Source organism: Mastomys coucha, unplaced genomic scaffold (genome assembly GCF_008632895.1).
Source record: "Mastomys coucha isolate ucsf_1 unplaced genomic scaffold, UCSF_Mcou_1 pScaffold23, whole genome shotgun sequence".
In the NCBI taxonomy this organism is placed as follows: Eukaryota; Metazoa; Chordata; class Mammalia; order Rodentia; family Muridae; genus Mastomys; species Mastomys coucha.
This window is the reverse complement of record NW_022196906.1, coordinates 60,757,214-60,774,117: the sequence shown is the minus strand read 5'-3', so window position 1 is coordinate 60,774,117 and position 16,904 is coordinate 60,757,214. Positions and strand designations below refer to the sequence as shown.

The 16,904-nt window shown below is 46.2% G+C and overlaps 1 protein-coding gene across 2 annotated transcripts in view; it reads right to left on the bottom strand.

The window, feature by feature from the left end:
* Dapk2 (death associated protein kinase 2) overlaps positions 1 to 16,904 on the bottom strand; it is a 116,064-nt gene that overhangs the window by 32,540 nt on the left and 66,620 nt on the right. For both annotated transcript variants that reach the window (XM_031343473.1, XM_031343474.1), the window contains exon 4: positions 7,964 to 8,102. In XM_031343473.1, the coding sequence (XP_031199333.1) occupies positions 7,964 to 8,102 (139 nt within the window). The remainder of the gene's footprint in view (positions 1 to 7,963; positions 8,103 to 16,904) is intronic.

Sequence of the window (16,904 nt, the reverse complement as noted above, 5' to 3'; positions counted from 1 at the left end):
AAAACTTCATGGGCAATCCAAGCCCAAACCCAGATTGGTCAGGCATCTCTCTGGGCAACCCGAGAAAGCAAAACTGATCGATCATAAGCAACCTTGACCCACAAGCCTCCAGTGTAGCCAATACCCAGTTCCCCATTATGTCTGCCATTCAAAGACTTCCTGGCCGCTTGGCTCCTATGCCAGCTCAGCACCTACCTCACCTCCACTACTGCCACCGCTGCCGCTGCCCCAACCAGCAGTTTATTCTGCCAGATAACCCCCATCCTAAAAGTTCCTCTCCTGCCTCACTGTACAAACTCCACACCCACACAGGAATGTCTGTGACCCATCCCTCCAACACACTAACAGTTCCCACCTCAGGGCCTCTGTCATCACTACCCAGCCTCAGGCAGAACACCACTAGCGTGATAATCACTTCCTTACGGGTCCTGCCCACATCGCCCCAGGAGGAAGTCAGGGTCCTTGCCTCTTACTGCTATCTCTAAGTGATACCAGCCTACTAGCTATTCAGTTCCGGCTACGAGCAAGCAAATGAGCAAACCAACACAGTCTCTTGAGCACTTCTCACACATCCTGTTTTCAGGGGAAAACCTGGCATGGAAAATGGTTAACAGCCCAGGCCTTGGAGTCTAGGCTCATCCTCCACGTTAGTAGTCTGACACTGGGCAAGCTACCTAACTTCTCTGGCCTACAAATAAGGGATAATAATAAGAGCTACCTGGAGAGCAGTGGTCCTCAAGCTTCCTAAAGCTGCAACCCTTAAATGCAGTTCCTCATGTTGTGGTGACCCCCAACCATAAAATTGGTTTTGTTGCTAATTCATAGTGTTGCTACCATTATGAATCGTAATGCAAATATCCGTGTTTTCTGACGGTCTTAGGTGACCCCTGTGAAACAGTCATTCAAACCGCCCCCCCATCCCCAAAATTGAGAACCACTGCTCTAGACATTTACTAGGAGGGTCAAACATGACATACAGAGCAGACCATAGGCATCAGCCTCTACACTGTGACTATCCCATTGAGTCTTTCCCTCTTAGAACAAGGACCTGGTCATCTGCTATCCTTTCAGGCACCACCCAAATTCTGTCTTTCCCAGGAGCTATCAGCTAACCCTGCAGCCCAGCTTTTCTCTTCCCCAGGCACCTTGGAGGGTATAGGGCTCCTGCACCCAAGCATTCTGGGAATAAGTCTTCTGTTGTTATTTGGTTTTGTTTTTTGGGATAAGATCTCACTCTGTAGCACAGGTTAGCCTAGAACACATGGTGATCCTGCCTCAGCCTGCCAAGCACTTGGAATGACAGGGACGAACCACAGTGCTTGCATTTCTGGAGCTGAGTCTTGCTTTCCCCACTGCGCTAATAAAAAGAAGAAGAAAAGTATCCCTTTCCAACGTTCCTCACAGCCCCTAGCTAGCAAGTCATGTAGAATGTACAGAAAAACTTGCAGCACTTAACAGTTTATAAGATCCTCATCTCTTTTGATCTCCACTGCATGAGGCCAGTCCTGTCAGGATCCAGGCCACACAGAAGAAGAAACCAAGGCAAGAGGTCAAGAGTTCTCGAAGGTGTCTCAGCCAACAGTAGGGGCTTGAGCTGAGCCTACATCCTATGTGCTTCCTACTCCTTGGATGCCTCTCTTCGTCTAATTGATGAAGCCATGTCCTTGGGATCACCCAGCCTGCTGGCACAGTAGGCATTTCACCATGGCTCTGTGCCTCAGTCAGTATGCTGCCTCAGCTCCCTGCTTTTCCTAGAAAAGCCACATCTGTGGCTTAGGGAAGGGCTGAACTCAGCTGCCCTTAGATTTGTCAAACCACAGCCTCCACCCAGTCACCAGCAGAGGGACCACTGTGTGGCTCTGACCTCTTGTCCTTGCCCTTGTTGGGAAAGACAGGAAAGGAAATCACTGCCTATTCTTTCTCTTTTCTGATGGGGAGGAAGAGAAGCAAAGATGCACTGCTTGTTTGAAGGAGGAGGAAGAGGAGGAGGAGGAGAAGGGAAGGGAAAGGAAGGGAAGGGAAGAGAAGAGAAGAGAAGAGAAGAGAAGAGAAGAGAAGAGAAGAGAAGAGAAGAGAAGAGAAGAGAAGAGAAGAGAAGAGAAGAGAAGAAGAAATTAGATATTCTAACACTTGTCCCAAGGAACTCGAGGCCTCTAAATAGCAGGAACTAGTTAATGATAACATTGACCCCTTTCCCCTCTATCCTATCCTTTTTTTCCTCTCCTATCCAGTGTTAGGAGGTTGAAAAGGTGAGAGAAAAGGGGTGAAGAAGAGTGGGAAAAAGAAGAACCCACAAAGTAGCCAAAGACAGCTACAGGACAGCATTTTGGTTCAGTTTGCTCAACTAAAAAATGGGGAGCATGTTGGCCCAAAGAAGGAAAGAAAGAAAGAAAGAGAGAGAGAAAAAAAGAGAGGAAGAGAGAGAGGAAGGAAAAAAGAAAAATAGAAGAGAAGAGAAGAAAAAAGAAAAAAAAAGAGAAAAGAAGAGAAAGGAAAAGAAAAGCAAGACTAGAAACCAGGTCCATGCTTGTCACTTCAGAGGCATACGCAGGAGGATCAGGTGGCCATGGTCATCTTTGGCTATGTGGCAAGTTTGAAGCCAGCCTAGCCTACATGAGACCTTGTCTCAGAAAACCAAAACACAATGTCTAGCCCAGCCCAGCCCTTGGATTAGCTGTATGAATACCAAGTGCTGAGTTGTCATCTGATACTTGTGTGATCTCGAGCGGTTACTTAATCTCTTTGAATCCCAAGTATTTGGTTTGTAAAAACATGACATCACTTTCTGCTGCCATGAGGATCAAATGAGGAAAAAGAAGTGTAAGCACGCTGGATTCTAGAAAGCACTGTGTCTTTAAAGTGTTGCCATGACCACTCTTATAAAAGCTTGCCCAGCAGCCTCTATCACACTGTCACTGGAGGTCAGCACTGAGAATGATTCTAGGCATAAAGGAGCTTGGAAACTTGGGTTTTTGGGGGATTCCTTGCTCTGGATTTTACCCTTTTACTAGTTAGTGTTCATAAAAACTAGAAGCCTCCTCAGAGTTTTGAGCTTCCAGATTACATATAATTTTAATTACTTCTCATGATTTATTATTTTTGCTTTAATATACCATCAGTCCTGGGGACCATCTTCTATTTCAGAGGTCTCAGGCTAGATTGGTGCAGAGAGGAAAGGATACATCCTGACTCAGAGGAAGGAGAATCTCTCTAAAATAAACTTGTACACAACTCTCTAAAATAAGTCTTGTATACAAGACTGTATACAAATGCCCTCCACAAGGCCTCTATTTGTACTGAAACCATGTGCAAAGGTGAGGTTTCTGAGTAGTTCTGGGGCCTATTTCCCTATGGGCATCTTGCCTGATGGTCCCTGATACCAACAGGCAGTCAGTCCATGTCCCTCCCAACCGGGTAACGACCCTTACTCTTCTACCCTAGCCTACTCAAATCTGTGCCCAGTTCTATAACACACATGGAAGGTCTCACTCTGCCTGAAGCTGAGAGCTTACTCCTTGGAGGTAGGCATGGTTAGTGAGGACCTATTAGATTTTATTTCATATGGCCTCCTCACTAAGTCTCACTATGCCCATCTCCCTGGAGACATTAGGCTCCTGGAAGGCAGGGACTGCACCACATTATTTATGGGCTTTCCTCTGGATTATAGTAGGTCTTTAATAAATGTTCACACTCCTGAGCTAACCTATAACCTGCCTATAACCCCTTTTGCACTTTCATGAAAAGATGCTGAGTTCCCATGACATCTAAGAGTCCATCTGGTTGTCACTAAGGTATTCATGTGCTCAACCATTCACTCCTAGTGACTCATCCTGTGTCAGGTACTATGAGGTGGAAAGTGAATCCTAAAGACCAACACTCCCCAGGCGGTGGTGGCGCACACCTTTAATCCCAGCACTTGGGAGGCAGGGGCAGTCGGATTTCTGAGTTCGAGGCCAGCCTGGTCTACAGAGTGAGTTCCAGGACAGCCAGGGCTACACAGAGAAACCCTGTCTTGAAAAAAAAAAAAAAAAAAAGACCAACACTCCCATCAGAAGTTTGCACAGAGGGTAACGGACACAAAGGCCTTCGTTACTTCTTAGTTATACTTTTGACAGATAGCAGAGGCTTTCCAGAGGAAAGGAGTTCTGCTGGGTCTTAGAGAATGAGCAGGAAGGCCCTGGGAAGGGAAAGGGAAAGGAAGAGAGGTGGCAACACATACCCTTGGTCTATAGAATCATCTGGAAGATGGGCCTCTGGGCATGCATATGGAGGATTATCTTCATGTTAATTGATATGGAAAGACCTATGTTTATTGTGAGTAGGACCCTCACCTGAACAGGACTCTATAACGTGGAGAGTCAGCTAAGTGAGAACATGCATTTTTCCCTCTCTGTTTCTTGACTATATGCAATGCCCACCTTCTTCAGGCTCCTGCTGCCGTGTGACTCTGTGATGGACTGTTCCCTTGGACCGTGAGCTGAGATATATATAAACCCTTTCCCCCTTGAGTTGCCTTTGTCATGGTAACTAAGACAGCTTCCCAGGAGCCATTCATAACACAAAGGCAGACCAGACAGCTAACCCTCCTCAGCCATAGCTCCTTCAAGTGGGGAAGAGGACCTTAATAGACAGGGCATGGTGTCTGTGTCCTAGGGGAAGCAGGCTTTCTTGCGGAGGAGTAACAGAACACAAGCAAGTGGAGGGAAACAGAAGCTCATCACAGAGGAGGAAAGCGAACAAGAATGCGGAGATTCTTGGAACATGGAACCAAGAAACCTCTTCTAGGCTACCAGCTGACTGTATCCCCCGAAGCTAGTGGAAACTTCCAGTACAACAGTACTGTAAAGCTACATTCCGGGTATAGGAGGTATAGAGTATAGGGTAGGAAAATCCATTTGTGGTCCTGCTGCCAAGGAACCCATGAGAAGGGAGAATCATTAAGTTCAGAGTCTATAAACCTGGAGGCCATGCATGGGGCTTAGCAGCATCTTTGCCCTACATGTACCAGGGTAAACTCAGACCGTCTCTAGGTCATGGAAAATGTCCAGACTGAGTCTGAGAGCTAGAAATAGTCCCACCAGCCACCCTACCACACAGCAAGCCTCAGTTCTCTGCATTACCAGAGTTTGTTATTCCTAGTCTAGCAGAGCCCAAAACATTGTAATAAGAGTTGTGTTTTCTTTTCCACTCTTCTGGGAAGGGAGGTAACAATAACAACACGCAGCACGTACTCTGCGTGCGCCTCTGAGCGCTGCTCCCCTCTTATGTCAACTCTGCCAGGTAGGAGGTGGTAGCTGCAACAGGCCTGAAAAATCAAGGTTCAGGTGTCCTCAGGTGTATGGCAGAATCAAGCATAAAGCTCAACAAAGCTGACTCCAGGGCTGGTGAGATGGCTCAGAGGTTAAGAGCACTGACTGTTCTTCCGAAAGTCCTGAGTTCAAATCCCAGCAACCACATGGTGGCTCACAACCATCTGTCCAGCTACAGTGTACTCATATACATAAAATAAATATACATAAAATAAATAAATAAAATCTTTAAAAAAAAAAAAAGCTGACTCCACCACAGACACCCCCCACCCCCTTCACCAGAGCAAACCCTTCCATCTGTATCAGCCACTAGAGAAAAGATGAAGGGAGGCAGTCTCCAGGAGCCGGTAAAGACCCAAGAAATGAAGTTGATTGCCTATAGAATTATTAGGAAGGAGACACAGATACTGCCCAAAAGTTTGTCCAGGCCCACCCTCCACTGGGACCCCAACTTTTATTGTGTGACCCCTGAGAGAACTCTGTAAGCCATCTTCAGTAGAAATCATTTTAAAAGCCTGTGGTAACTGGCATCAGGAAGGGACTCATGCTGGGATAAGAGCTAGGATAGTGATTCGTGTGTGGGAACTGAGGCCACACCCTTGGTGTGGGTGCTGTGAGACTGTAGGCGCTCACATCATGTTCTCTGTGGATCCGTCCCTCAAACCAAAACATGGTATCCTTGTAGATACTACCTCCTCCTTACCTTCACGTGAAATTATACACCTAAGCAATTCTGAAATTTGACCTCTGTCCCATACCATCCCTTACCTAGGTTACTGCATAAGTCTCTTGGCTGGGCTTCCAGCTGCTGTTCCCATTACATCCATCTTCCTGGCCGGAGAGATCAAGCTGAAATATACGCGTGCTACCCTGGCCCCTGAATCTCTCAGGGTAAAGGGACTCCTTGGCTCAGCCTTAGCTGCTAACAATTGCTTTCCACCCTCTTCTCCAGCCATGCACATACATCCTTTCTCTGTACTTCACTGAACGCTTGTGTTGTTGCTGTGATCATATACACAGTATATATAAGTCTTCCTCAGATGGTCCTCTGCAAATCCCTGTCGATTCTTTAGAAAAATCAAATGCCAGTTTTTCTAAGCAACTCCCTCTCTCTCTCTCTCTCTCTCTCTCTCTCTCTCTCTCTCTCTCTCTCTCTCATAACTTCAGGATGAGTTAAAGGTCCGTCCTTTGGGCTCACCAGCTCCTAACCACCACCACTACCCCGACCCCCCAGTGCTTCCCTCTGTAACAACTCTTAGAATGGCTGATTTTTCTTTTCTGTCTCCTGCACAAATCCCCTTAGAAAAAACTAGTCAGGTGAGTGGTGGAGCATACCTTTAATCCCCAGCAATTCTGGAGGCAGAGACAAGCATCTCTCTCTCAGTTTGGGGCCAGCCTAGTCTATAAAGAGAGTTCCAGGACATTCAGAGCTGCACAAAGAAACCCTGTCTCCAAAAACAAAAACAAAAAGAAAGAAAAGAAAAAAGAAAAAAGAAAAAAGAGCTAAGGCCAGAAAAAAAATGCTGAGCACAGTGCACAAAGCAGCACAGGGTTTTCTGCAGAGAAGACTGGACAGACAGACAGGCAGCCAAGTGTGGCGGTGCATACCTGTAAGCCTGGCATGTGGGAAGCAGAGGCAGGAGAATCAAGAATTCAAAGCCAACAAGTTTGAGGTCAGCCTGAGGTACATAAGAGCGTGACTTAAAAGCAAACTAAAGAAGCAATAGCAACCAACAGTGTGTGGGTGTCCTCCTATAAACAGGGATCTATCCATGAGGTGAAGGGACCTCAATGACTCAGTTCTGCAAAGGCCCCTCAGGCTCTGTGCCTGAGCTAAGTTACTGAGAGCGAGCCAATCCTTCTGCCTTGACCACAGCATACATGCAGTTAAACATGGTCACGATGAACTTTCTCAACCCTGAACACCAGTTACCACAAATGATCAGTGGGCCCTGGAAGCAGTCTGTGGCTCCAGTTTGGGGCGAGGGAGAAACCGGCAGCCAACGGTTCTTGGGCTCCAAGATCTCTCATCTCCAATGAGGAGACACAGAAAGCCACGCTGTACTGGGTCTAGAGATTATCAGCCAAGCTCAGCAATCTGCAAATCCTGCTAGTTCTGCCCCCTCATGATTTAGCATTCCCTCGTCAGTAAGTTTCCTCTTGTGAAATGAGTTTTTGGTTTTGTTTTGGTTTTGGTTTTGGTTTTTCAAGACAGGGTTTCTCTGTGTAGCCCTGGCTGTCCTGGAACTCACTCTGTAGACCAGGCTGGCCTTGAACTCAGAAATCTGCCTGCCTCTGCCTCCCAAGTACTGAGATTAAAGGCATGCGCCACCACTGCCTGGCATGAAATAAGTTTTGCTACAAGTTTCTTGTTGCTTCTTCTTCTTTTTTTTTTTTTTAAAGTATGCCTCACCTACTCCCCAGATGAGATAAAGTGTTCAAAGAGCTTCTTGCAGTCAGCCCCACTAGAGGAAGACCTGACAGAAGTGAAACTGAGGTAGATACATGCAATAGGCCATTCCTTGCCCCAAGGTCTGGTTTGGGGTTGAAGGTTCAAAGAGTAGGCCCGTGAGCACTGGACCCTTCCTATCTATGTCAAGGGGGCAGGGTCCCTTCTTCCTAAACACGGCTTGCCTTTTACTCCCCTTACTGACCTTGAGATCAAAGTGAGCAATTTTCTTTGTGTGAAGGTAATTCACCCCATCCAGGATCTGCTTAATGAAGCTGGTGGCTTCCTCCTCACTTAACGACTCCTTCTGGGCCAGGAAATCGAACAGCTCTCCTCCGGACACTCTGGAAGACACCGATGGGGAGGGCCGGCCCCCGTTAGTTTTGTTTGTCGTGAGGCCTGGCTCATGGGTGCAGGTCCTACAGCTGACTCTCAGATCGTCTGGAAAGTAGGACCTACCTCCCTGGCCCTGCCTGGAGCTTGGTCTAACCAGTACCTAATACTAGCTTTGCTTCTGCATTCTCACCATTGAAGTTCTGAGAAAAGAATCACGAAGGGGGTGACCCCAGAAAGGTCTCTGTTTGTGCTCTGGGCCCAGGTCCCTCCTTACCCTGAATATTACCCTTTTTTTGTAAAAAGCAGGCTGTGCCCCATGGTGAATCACATTTCAGACAAAGCAGCAGTATGAAAAAACTGCTAAGGTGCAATGACCTGGCATTTAGCTAGTTAGTTAGTTGGTGACAATAGGGCACGCATGCCCATGGCATGTTAGGACAGGCAGAAATCAGAGGGCAACTTGCTGGAGTCAATTCTCTCCTTCCAATCATGTTTGTTTTGGGGGTTGAACTCAGATGTCAGGCTTGGGGCAGCGAGCACCACAGGTGAAGCCCTCTCCCCAGTCCCTGACTTGGTATCTTGCTTGCACATATGAACACATACCATCTGTCCCACACATCCAGGAGGCAGAGAATGGTAAGTGAATTATTTGCGTTAATAAAAAATTATCTCCTGAGAATTCATTGTAGCCACCAGACCAATGAATAACAACAATCCCCTCACATACCATTCATGAAAGGAGAAACCACAGACTACAGCGAAGCACACCGGTTCATCACCGTCATGGGCCCCCTCCAATATGTACTTGTCATGTAGATCACCAGGTGACAAATTCCTAGCTGTTCTGGACTCAACTAAGAGTGATTTTCCCTGCTCTTGGTACTGCCCACTTGGAAGGTCTCTGGACCCAATGTCTGGTCTCATGAAGTATTCTGCATTTGTACTGACCCTCACTCTGCATGTGTGTTCATTTGTGCACACATGCATGTAGAAGCAAGAGATCAATGCCAAATGTCTGTCTCAAGTGCTCTCTGCCTTATATTTTATTTTATTTTTTAAAGATTTATTTATTATATATAAGTACCCTGTAGCTGTCTTCAGACACACCAGAAGAGGGCGTCAGATCTCATTATAGATGCTTATGAGCCACTATGTGGTTGCTGGAATTTGAACTCAGGACCTTCGGGAAAGCAGTCAGTGCTCTTCACCACTGAGCCATCTCTCCAGCCCTCTGCCTTATATTTTAAGACAAGATCTCTCACTGAATCTAGAACTCTGGATTCTGCTAAACTGGATGCCTGCAAGCCCTTCCTGTCCCCTTTTCCCTAGTGCAGAAATCATAGACACATAGCTTCAATGTGAGAGCTAGGGACTTGGACCTAGCTCTTCATGCTTATGCAGCATGCACTTTACCAACTGAGCCATGCCTCTCTTAAAGTCCTACCGTTTATCCAGGCTTGGTGGTACATGCTTTTAATCACTGATATTAAGAGATGGGGACAGGTAGACCTTGGTGAGTTCTAGGCCAGCCAGAGCTACATAGAAGGATCTTATATATCACATATAAATCATATTTTATATATACATATAAGTATATATGGTTTCTTTAGCTTTGCTTAGCTCTTCTGTAACTTACAAATAATTGTATGAAATATGGTGTGTATAAAATTAAAATTACACAAGCATAGTCTCAAGCACTTGAGGAACAAAAGCAGAAGGACTGTCACAAACTCGAGGCCAGCCCAGTGCATCCAGCCACTTCCAGGCCATCCTGAGATATAGAGCAAGACCCTAACTCAAAACCCAAAGTGAAATAAAAGTAAACTGGGATGAAATAAAGAACTTGTTATTGCTGACATCATGGCTGGCATGTTTGGGCTACCAGCCACTCAGCCTCTCTCTGTCTCCACCCTCACAGCTTCTGTAAAAGAAATAGCAGGTGCCCCGCCATGGCTGGCTATGAGCTAGAATCCTCATCTCCCCAACGGAAGCTTTATAAGCACCCTAAGCAATCAGAGGTTCCAGGCAGCCCATCCCATATGATAGACACACATCTTAACTAAAGGACCAAATCTTTCCTCTTCCCCTTCCACCGGGGAATCAGAGACAGCCAGACTCCCAAGAATGTACTATGGGCTACTTGTCAATCACATAGCATGGGACCACTCTATCTTCTCTGAAACCTCCAAAAGAGATTACTTAGCCCTTGTGGGTCTAAACTCTCTTTAAAACCTTTGCAATGTCTATTTTTATCTATGGCACTAATAATTCTTCTAAGAATTTTTGGGTAAGTATCTTACCCCAAATGACGATGTGCCTCCATGTTCTGGTGAGCCCCAAACAGAAACCTTTCAGTTATACAGGAAGACCACTATCTATGAAGCAAGTTCCTCCCTAGACAAGCCTTGATCTTGAATTTCCCAGCCTTGAGAAGTGTAAGAAATAAGTACCAGTTTGTGGTATCTTGTTGTATAGCTGCTTGAGGAACCCAACATAGGATGTTTGTATTGAGTGAGGTGATACTGTGACCAAAAAACCCAACAGACAAAAAGCTAAAACCATGGGAGTGGCTTCAGAAGTAGGTAAGGTGCTGAGGCAGATGAGTTGTAAAATGCATGCTGGGATTAGTCTTCAGTGTCATAAGTGAGCCACAGAGAACGGTTCTGGGGAGGGGAGTCTCAACACGCTGAAAGTATCTAAGTGGTTCTGAATAGACATTGACCCGCCATTCTGATGAGGTTTGCAGACAGAACTGAGGAACGTGGCAGCAGTCAGTGGAAGAATTTTATTACCATTCTTGTAATAAATTAGCAGAGAAATGTCACTAAATTTTGTTCATGTGCTAGTCTAGTGTCTTACAGAAGGTCAGACTTGTGAGTGAGGAGACTGGATATCTAGCCAAGAAAATGTCCAAGCGCAACGCTGATGGAGTCTGTGCCTCTCAACACAGTAAAATGTGTATGTGTCTGTCTGTCTGTCTGTCTCTGTGTCTATCTCTCCTCTCTCTCTCTCTCTCTCTCTCTCTCTCTCTCTCTCTCTCTCTCTCTCTCTCTGTGTGTGTGTGTGTGTGTGTGTGTGTGTGTGTGTGTGTGTGTGTATGTGTGAGTGTGTGTATAGACAGCTTGCAGGAGTCAGTTCTCGCCTCCCACCATATGGGTCCCAGGGATCAAACTCAGGTCATCAGGCTTGGTGACAGGCACCCTTACTCACCAAGTAATTTCACTGGCCCAAAGAGGAATATTTTAAGATAAAATATTTATTTTAAAAAAATAAGGAAAATGTATAAGTTTTACGTTTTGTTTTTGTTTTTGTTTTTCAGCCTGTTCCTACTGAGAAGAAAGCCATGAGAAACTGCGATGGTGGAGAGAACACAGGTGGGGCAGAGGTTTGCTTGATAAGGAGATTTACAAGGATCAGCAAGCCCAAGGAAGGCCAGGTGTTATTCATCAAAACAATGGCGATTAGTCAACTGTATAAAGAGCCTATTGTCCAAGACAATGAGATAATGGTTTCAAGTCGTCTCAGACTTCCTATAGGGAAAGAGCTCCATTCCTGTCATGGGCCACACAGAGGGCCTGGAGGACAGAACCCTACTAAAGGAAGAGCCTCCACTGCCCAGCACTGGTTCTTGTTGAGGCCTTTGCTTCTTGAACTCTAGCTCCACTCTAGGGTTCAGTCACCCCAGGTGCGGCTCCACTGGTTCCTAAAGTGATTGCTCTATACCAAGCAAAGCTGTGTGGGTGTGGCTACTTCCACCTGGATTTCAAAGGATGCCTCAGAGCTTGGTGGCCCCTGGGAGAAGTGTGTAGGGGTGGAAGCCAATGCAGAGAGCACCTACTGCAGCAGGCAATCGGGTTGTCTGGAGACTCCATACCAGTGGACCCACAGGTGTAGTACCATTCTTGTCTGGAAGAGCCACAGCCAGCCAACTCCAACGTGGGAAGGTTCTGGTGTAGACTACTCAGAGCAAAGACAAGAGGGCAAGGTTGCCCAAAGCTGTTCTGCAGGATCTATGTCCCGGTGGGCCTGAAGGGCAAAATATATGGGCCCAAAGTGGTCTTAGACTCAAGACCTGTCACTCACTTCTTCTTTCCCAGTTTGCTCCTTTGGCATAGAATGGTCTACACTACTCCTACCACACCCAGGACTTTAAAACCACAGTGCTTGTTCGTTGCTCTCATTTCAGCTGAAGTGTAGCTTGCTCAGGATGGATCCCCTTGACTCTCATCCATAACTGAGCTGGATGTGCTCCCCTAAGACTCTGGCTTCTGTTTGATTGTGTGTTTTGTTTTTTAAGACAGGGTCTTTGTTTGTAGCTCTGGCTGGCGTAGAACTCGCTCCGTAGAGCAGGCTGGTTTCAAACTCACAGAGATCTTTCTGTCTCTGCCTCCCAAGTGTTGGGATTAAAGGCATGTGCCACCAGGCCTGGCTTGCCATCAGTGTTTAAGTTCTGATGCTGAAATCAGTTAAGACTCTTAGGGTACAATGGATCTACTGTACATGAGGGGATGACATGAATTTTGGGGAGAGGGGGGTGGGGTGCCACAGTCTGAATGGACTGAGACAGACAACAAAGAGGAACAAATGCTAGACCTGACTGGCTGTGACCTGGTGACTCATTCCGCTACCCTAGGAAAGCCCTGGTTTTCCTACCTGAGAAAGAACAGATTGGGCAAGATAGCCCCAAGAGCTTCCTCATCTTAGTTTTATAAAACATGGCCTCTTCATGGACTCAGGATAATCTACATATGGTCCCTAACTTAACATAAAACCTCATAAAGTAATCTCTAGAAAACTATAGGATTTGCCCTTTCCAATATTTTCTGCACCTCCATAATGGTGCACATGAGTGTCCTGGCCTGTGTACAAGCACCTCCATTTGCTGAAGTCCTCTCTGTCTAGTCTGTTTAACAATATTTAGCCACTAAACGTGTATGGTAACTGAACACTTGAAATATGGCCAATGTGACTAAGGAACTCAATTTTTAAATTTAATTTTAATACAAAAACTGATAAAGTATAAAATTCCTTCATTAGACACAAGTTTACTGTTTAAATAGAACTGCTGTTTACTTTAACCAGGGCAATACCTATAAGCAGATATGTGCTCTGAGTATCAAATCCACATTAGCTTATGTAGACTTATATATATGTGTGTGTGTGTATGTGTGTATACACACACATATATAATATACAATATTGCTCATATTGATGAGCATCAATAACTTCATACTGCCTACATATTAAAGTCAGTATATGTTAGAGTCAAAAAAATTATCTTTAACATTAGGTCACCTATTTCTTTTTACCTATTCAGTGTGGCTACTAGAAAATTTAGAATTGCATTTAGTCAATACTCAATGTTATTGGATCAAATAAAAAGACGTGAGCTATGCGTCAGCAATCACCATATCTGGTTTGTGACTGTGGCTGCCACGTGACCAGCAGCCTTTCCTGCTGTGATAGGCTGCACCCTCACAGCTGGAGTCAAAGTAAACCCCTCCTCTCTCCAGTTGTTTTTGTCCGGACATTTTTAATCTCAGCAACAGGGCTGGTGTTTATTTTAGATTGGGGAAGGGAGGACTCGGGTGCACACTGGAGCAAACCTGCTGTCTGTTAAATTTCAAAGCTGGGACCCACAGTTTAGGTGCCTATTTAACACATTGAAATGGACCTGGCTCCAGGTTCTCCCAGCATGCCTCAGTCCCTACCTGTTGGGGTGTGGCTGGTATACCGCACCTTCTGCCTGAACTTTTCAGCCCAAGGGCTGGGTTGCCCTTCCCCCAGAGGCTCTTCCCTATATAATCCATACATTTTGGCTACCGGTCCTTTGTATCTTTTTGTCCCTTTGGCCTCCTGGCTGATGTACTTGTTTCCTCTCTCCCTCTCCTCACTCTGGTCAGGGACATGACCATTCTGGACTCTCCCAGATGTGTCTGCCTCTGGCTATGCTCTCCTGCATATCACCATACTCAGGAGCAGTCAATTCCTTCCCTTTCCCTTTTATTTCTTTTGTGTATTCATTGTCCCCACTGCAGGACCTCTCTGCTCCCCAGTGAGCTGGGTGTGGCCCATAGGGGCTGAATGGGTGCTGAAGATCAGTCTAGCACAGCATTTTCTGTGTCTCATGGTGACATCATCCAGCATCCTGTCCCCACTCAGACTTGGTGCAGGTTCTGGAGCCTTACAGTTGCTGCAAGGGACGCCTGGAGTCTGTCCCAGGAAGGGTGAGGGTGGAAGTCCAGTCCTTCCACAACCTTAATCTTAGGATGGGCTGTGTGCAAATTCCTGGATGTCAGCTTTTCTTCTTGAAACAAGAGTGAGACTTCTTGGCCACCTTCAGGCTGGGAGGAATCCTGACACAAGGCTGACTCAGCGCTGGGAGGCCTTGACAAGTCCTTGGTAAGTCCCAGGTACAGTGTCACTGGAGGAGTGCAGTGCTGGAGGAGGTCTCAAATAAAGTTCTATTTAAAGTTTACCATTCCCACAGTATGCCTTCTGGAATATTCTCTCACTTGACCCTCACATCCACCTGGAAGAATGGTTTCTTCTCCCCATTTAGAATGAAACTGAGGGCCAGACAGAACGAGTGGCTCCCCCCTGACACAGCTAATGAGTGACAGAACCAGGCTTTAAAGCCACATCACCTGACTGCAAGTCCTCCATGTGCTCCTTTCTTCCTGCCCTCTCCATATCATGCAACCCAAGTGTCTCGAAATGAGGACACGTCAAAGCCACGCAGACACTGTCTCTGACACACCTGCCTTTGCAGACAGCCTCCATCATATCAGGCTCCACTAGATCTCTCTCCACACAGACTAGTTTGCTTCTAAAACCGTGTGCAAAAGCAGAAGTTTGGTGACTCAACGAGTACAATGCCTGCCTGGCATACAGGCAGCATGAGTTCCATCCTGTTTCATAAACTCGATGTAGTGGCACACATTTGTAATTCCAGGACTCAGGAGGTAGAGACAGGAAGATCATGGCCAACCTTGTCTACATGGGGAGTTTAAGAGCTGCCAAGGCTACAAGGCACCCTGTCTCAAAACAAAACAAATCAGACAAAAACATTTTTAAATGGAAATAAATTAAAACATTGATGGGGACTGGAGAGATAGCTCAGCAGTTTAAAAAGAAAAACCAAGAACCTGGCTATTCTTTGAAAGGACATAAGCTTGCTTCCCTGTGAAAAGGTCAGCTCAGGAACTTTGGAAGGTCATGAAACACTTCTTCCTCTGAAAGAGAGAGGCTAATTAGCATTCAGACAGGGGAAGTCCTTGCCACCTCATTTCCTGAAGACCAACCAGTTTAAAAAGTCACACTGTTCTGCCAATCACATTGTGCCTAAAGGCTACTACCCTGAAAACTGTATAAAAGCTCACTGAGCAAGCTGTGTGTTGGGGGGTGGGGGGCAGGGCCCCAGCACGCTGGATCAATAAACCTCTTGCTTGTTGCATCAATCTCCATCTCTGTGTTTCTGTGAGTGGGACATCCCAGACATAAGACTCTCTGGGTCTTACACCTGGACTCATATGGCAGCTCACAACTGTCTATGCCTCCAGTTCCCAGAGATCTGAAGTCTTCCTCCAGCCTCTGTGGGCACTGCACGCATATGGTAGATTTACATCCACACACATAAAGAGAATAGGATTCAAAGGTAGAAGCTTGCCATGCTGTCTCTACAAGCCTGGAGACAGTGTTTACCAAGAGCTTCTCAATTCTAAGACCTTTGTTCTGGATCACTTTCCATCTCCTTGCAGGCTTCTTTCAGCTCACAACTCAAACCAAACCCCTCCAGCAAAGGCTAAGTAAGAGTCTGGTCTCTCCTTTTCTGTAATAGTATTCTCAGGGCCAACCCCTTCTCCCTTGGAAGTTGGTACACCTACTGAAATGCTTTCCAGAGTTCTTCTGGTAGCGTGTCTATAAATGACCTGCACAGGCAATGATGGAACAATAATGCTGCCACGGCTGCTGGATCTAGGAAACATCAGCATCACCTAGGAGCCCCTGCCAGGGCATCGCTCGTTGCAATCCTGAAGTCCAGGAGGCCCCCAGGGCATTTAGAGCTACACAGGGGCATTCTCCACATATGACATGAGTCATCTATTGAGATTTTGAATACAGTCTTAGAGCTATATGGAAATCAACTTACACAGACAGCAAAATCTTTCCTAATCCTCCCCTTTAATTGCCATGACTAGAGACAGGTGCTCCTGAGAAGGCCAGAGATGGGGTAAAGACAGCTGAAAAGAACTGGCCTCTTCAGCAGAAACTAACGGAAGCGCCAAACCAGACAACAGCTGCTAAAGAGTGCACTGGGATGAGAGTCAATTCATCCATCAAAACTGCAAGTCCTCACTGGGGAGATGGTACAGTGGGTAAGTAAGAGAAATTGTTCTGTAAACATGAGGACTGGAGTTCAAGTCCTCAGCACCCATATGAAAAACCGTGTGTTGCTGTGCACATCAGTAAGCCTAGCACTGTGGGAGGCAGGTACGGGAGAACCAGTGGAGTCTGCTGGCTGCCGGTCCAGCTCCAGATTCAGGGAGAGACCCTATCTCAAGGAAATAAGGCAGAGAATAGTACTGCAGGACACTAGATGTCTTCCTCTGGCCTCCACACACACATGTGCATATACTGAATACATACATGTGCACTTACACATTATATACATATGGTGACACACATCTATGAACTCATACATCTGTCATCCCAGCGCTAAATAGTACTGAGCTGGGAGTATCACTTAGTCTAGAGCAACCTGGACTGCTGTCAGTCCAGTGAGATGCTGCCTAAGAAAAATACCAACA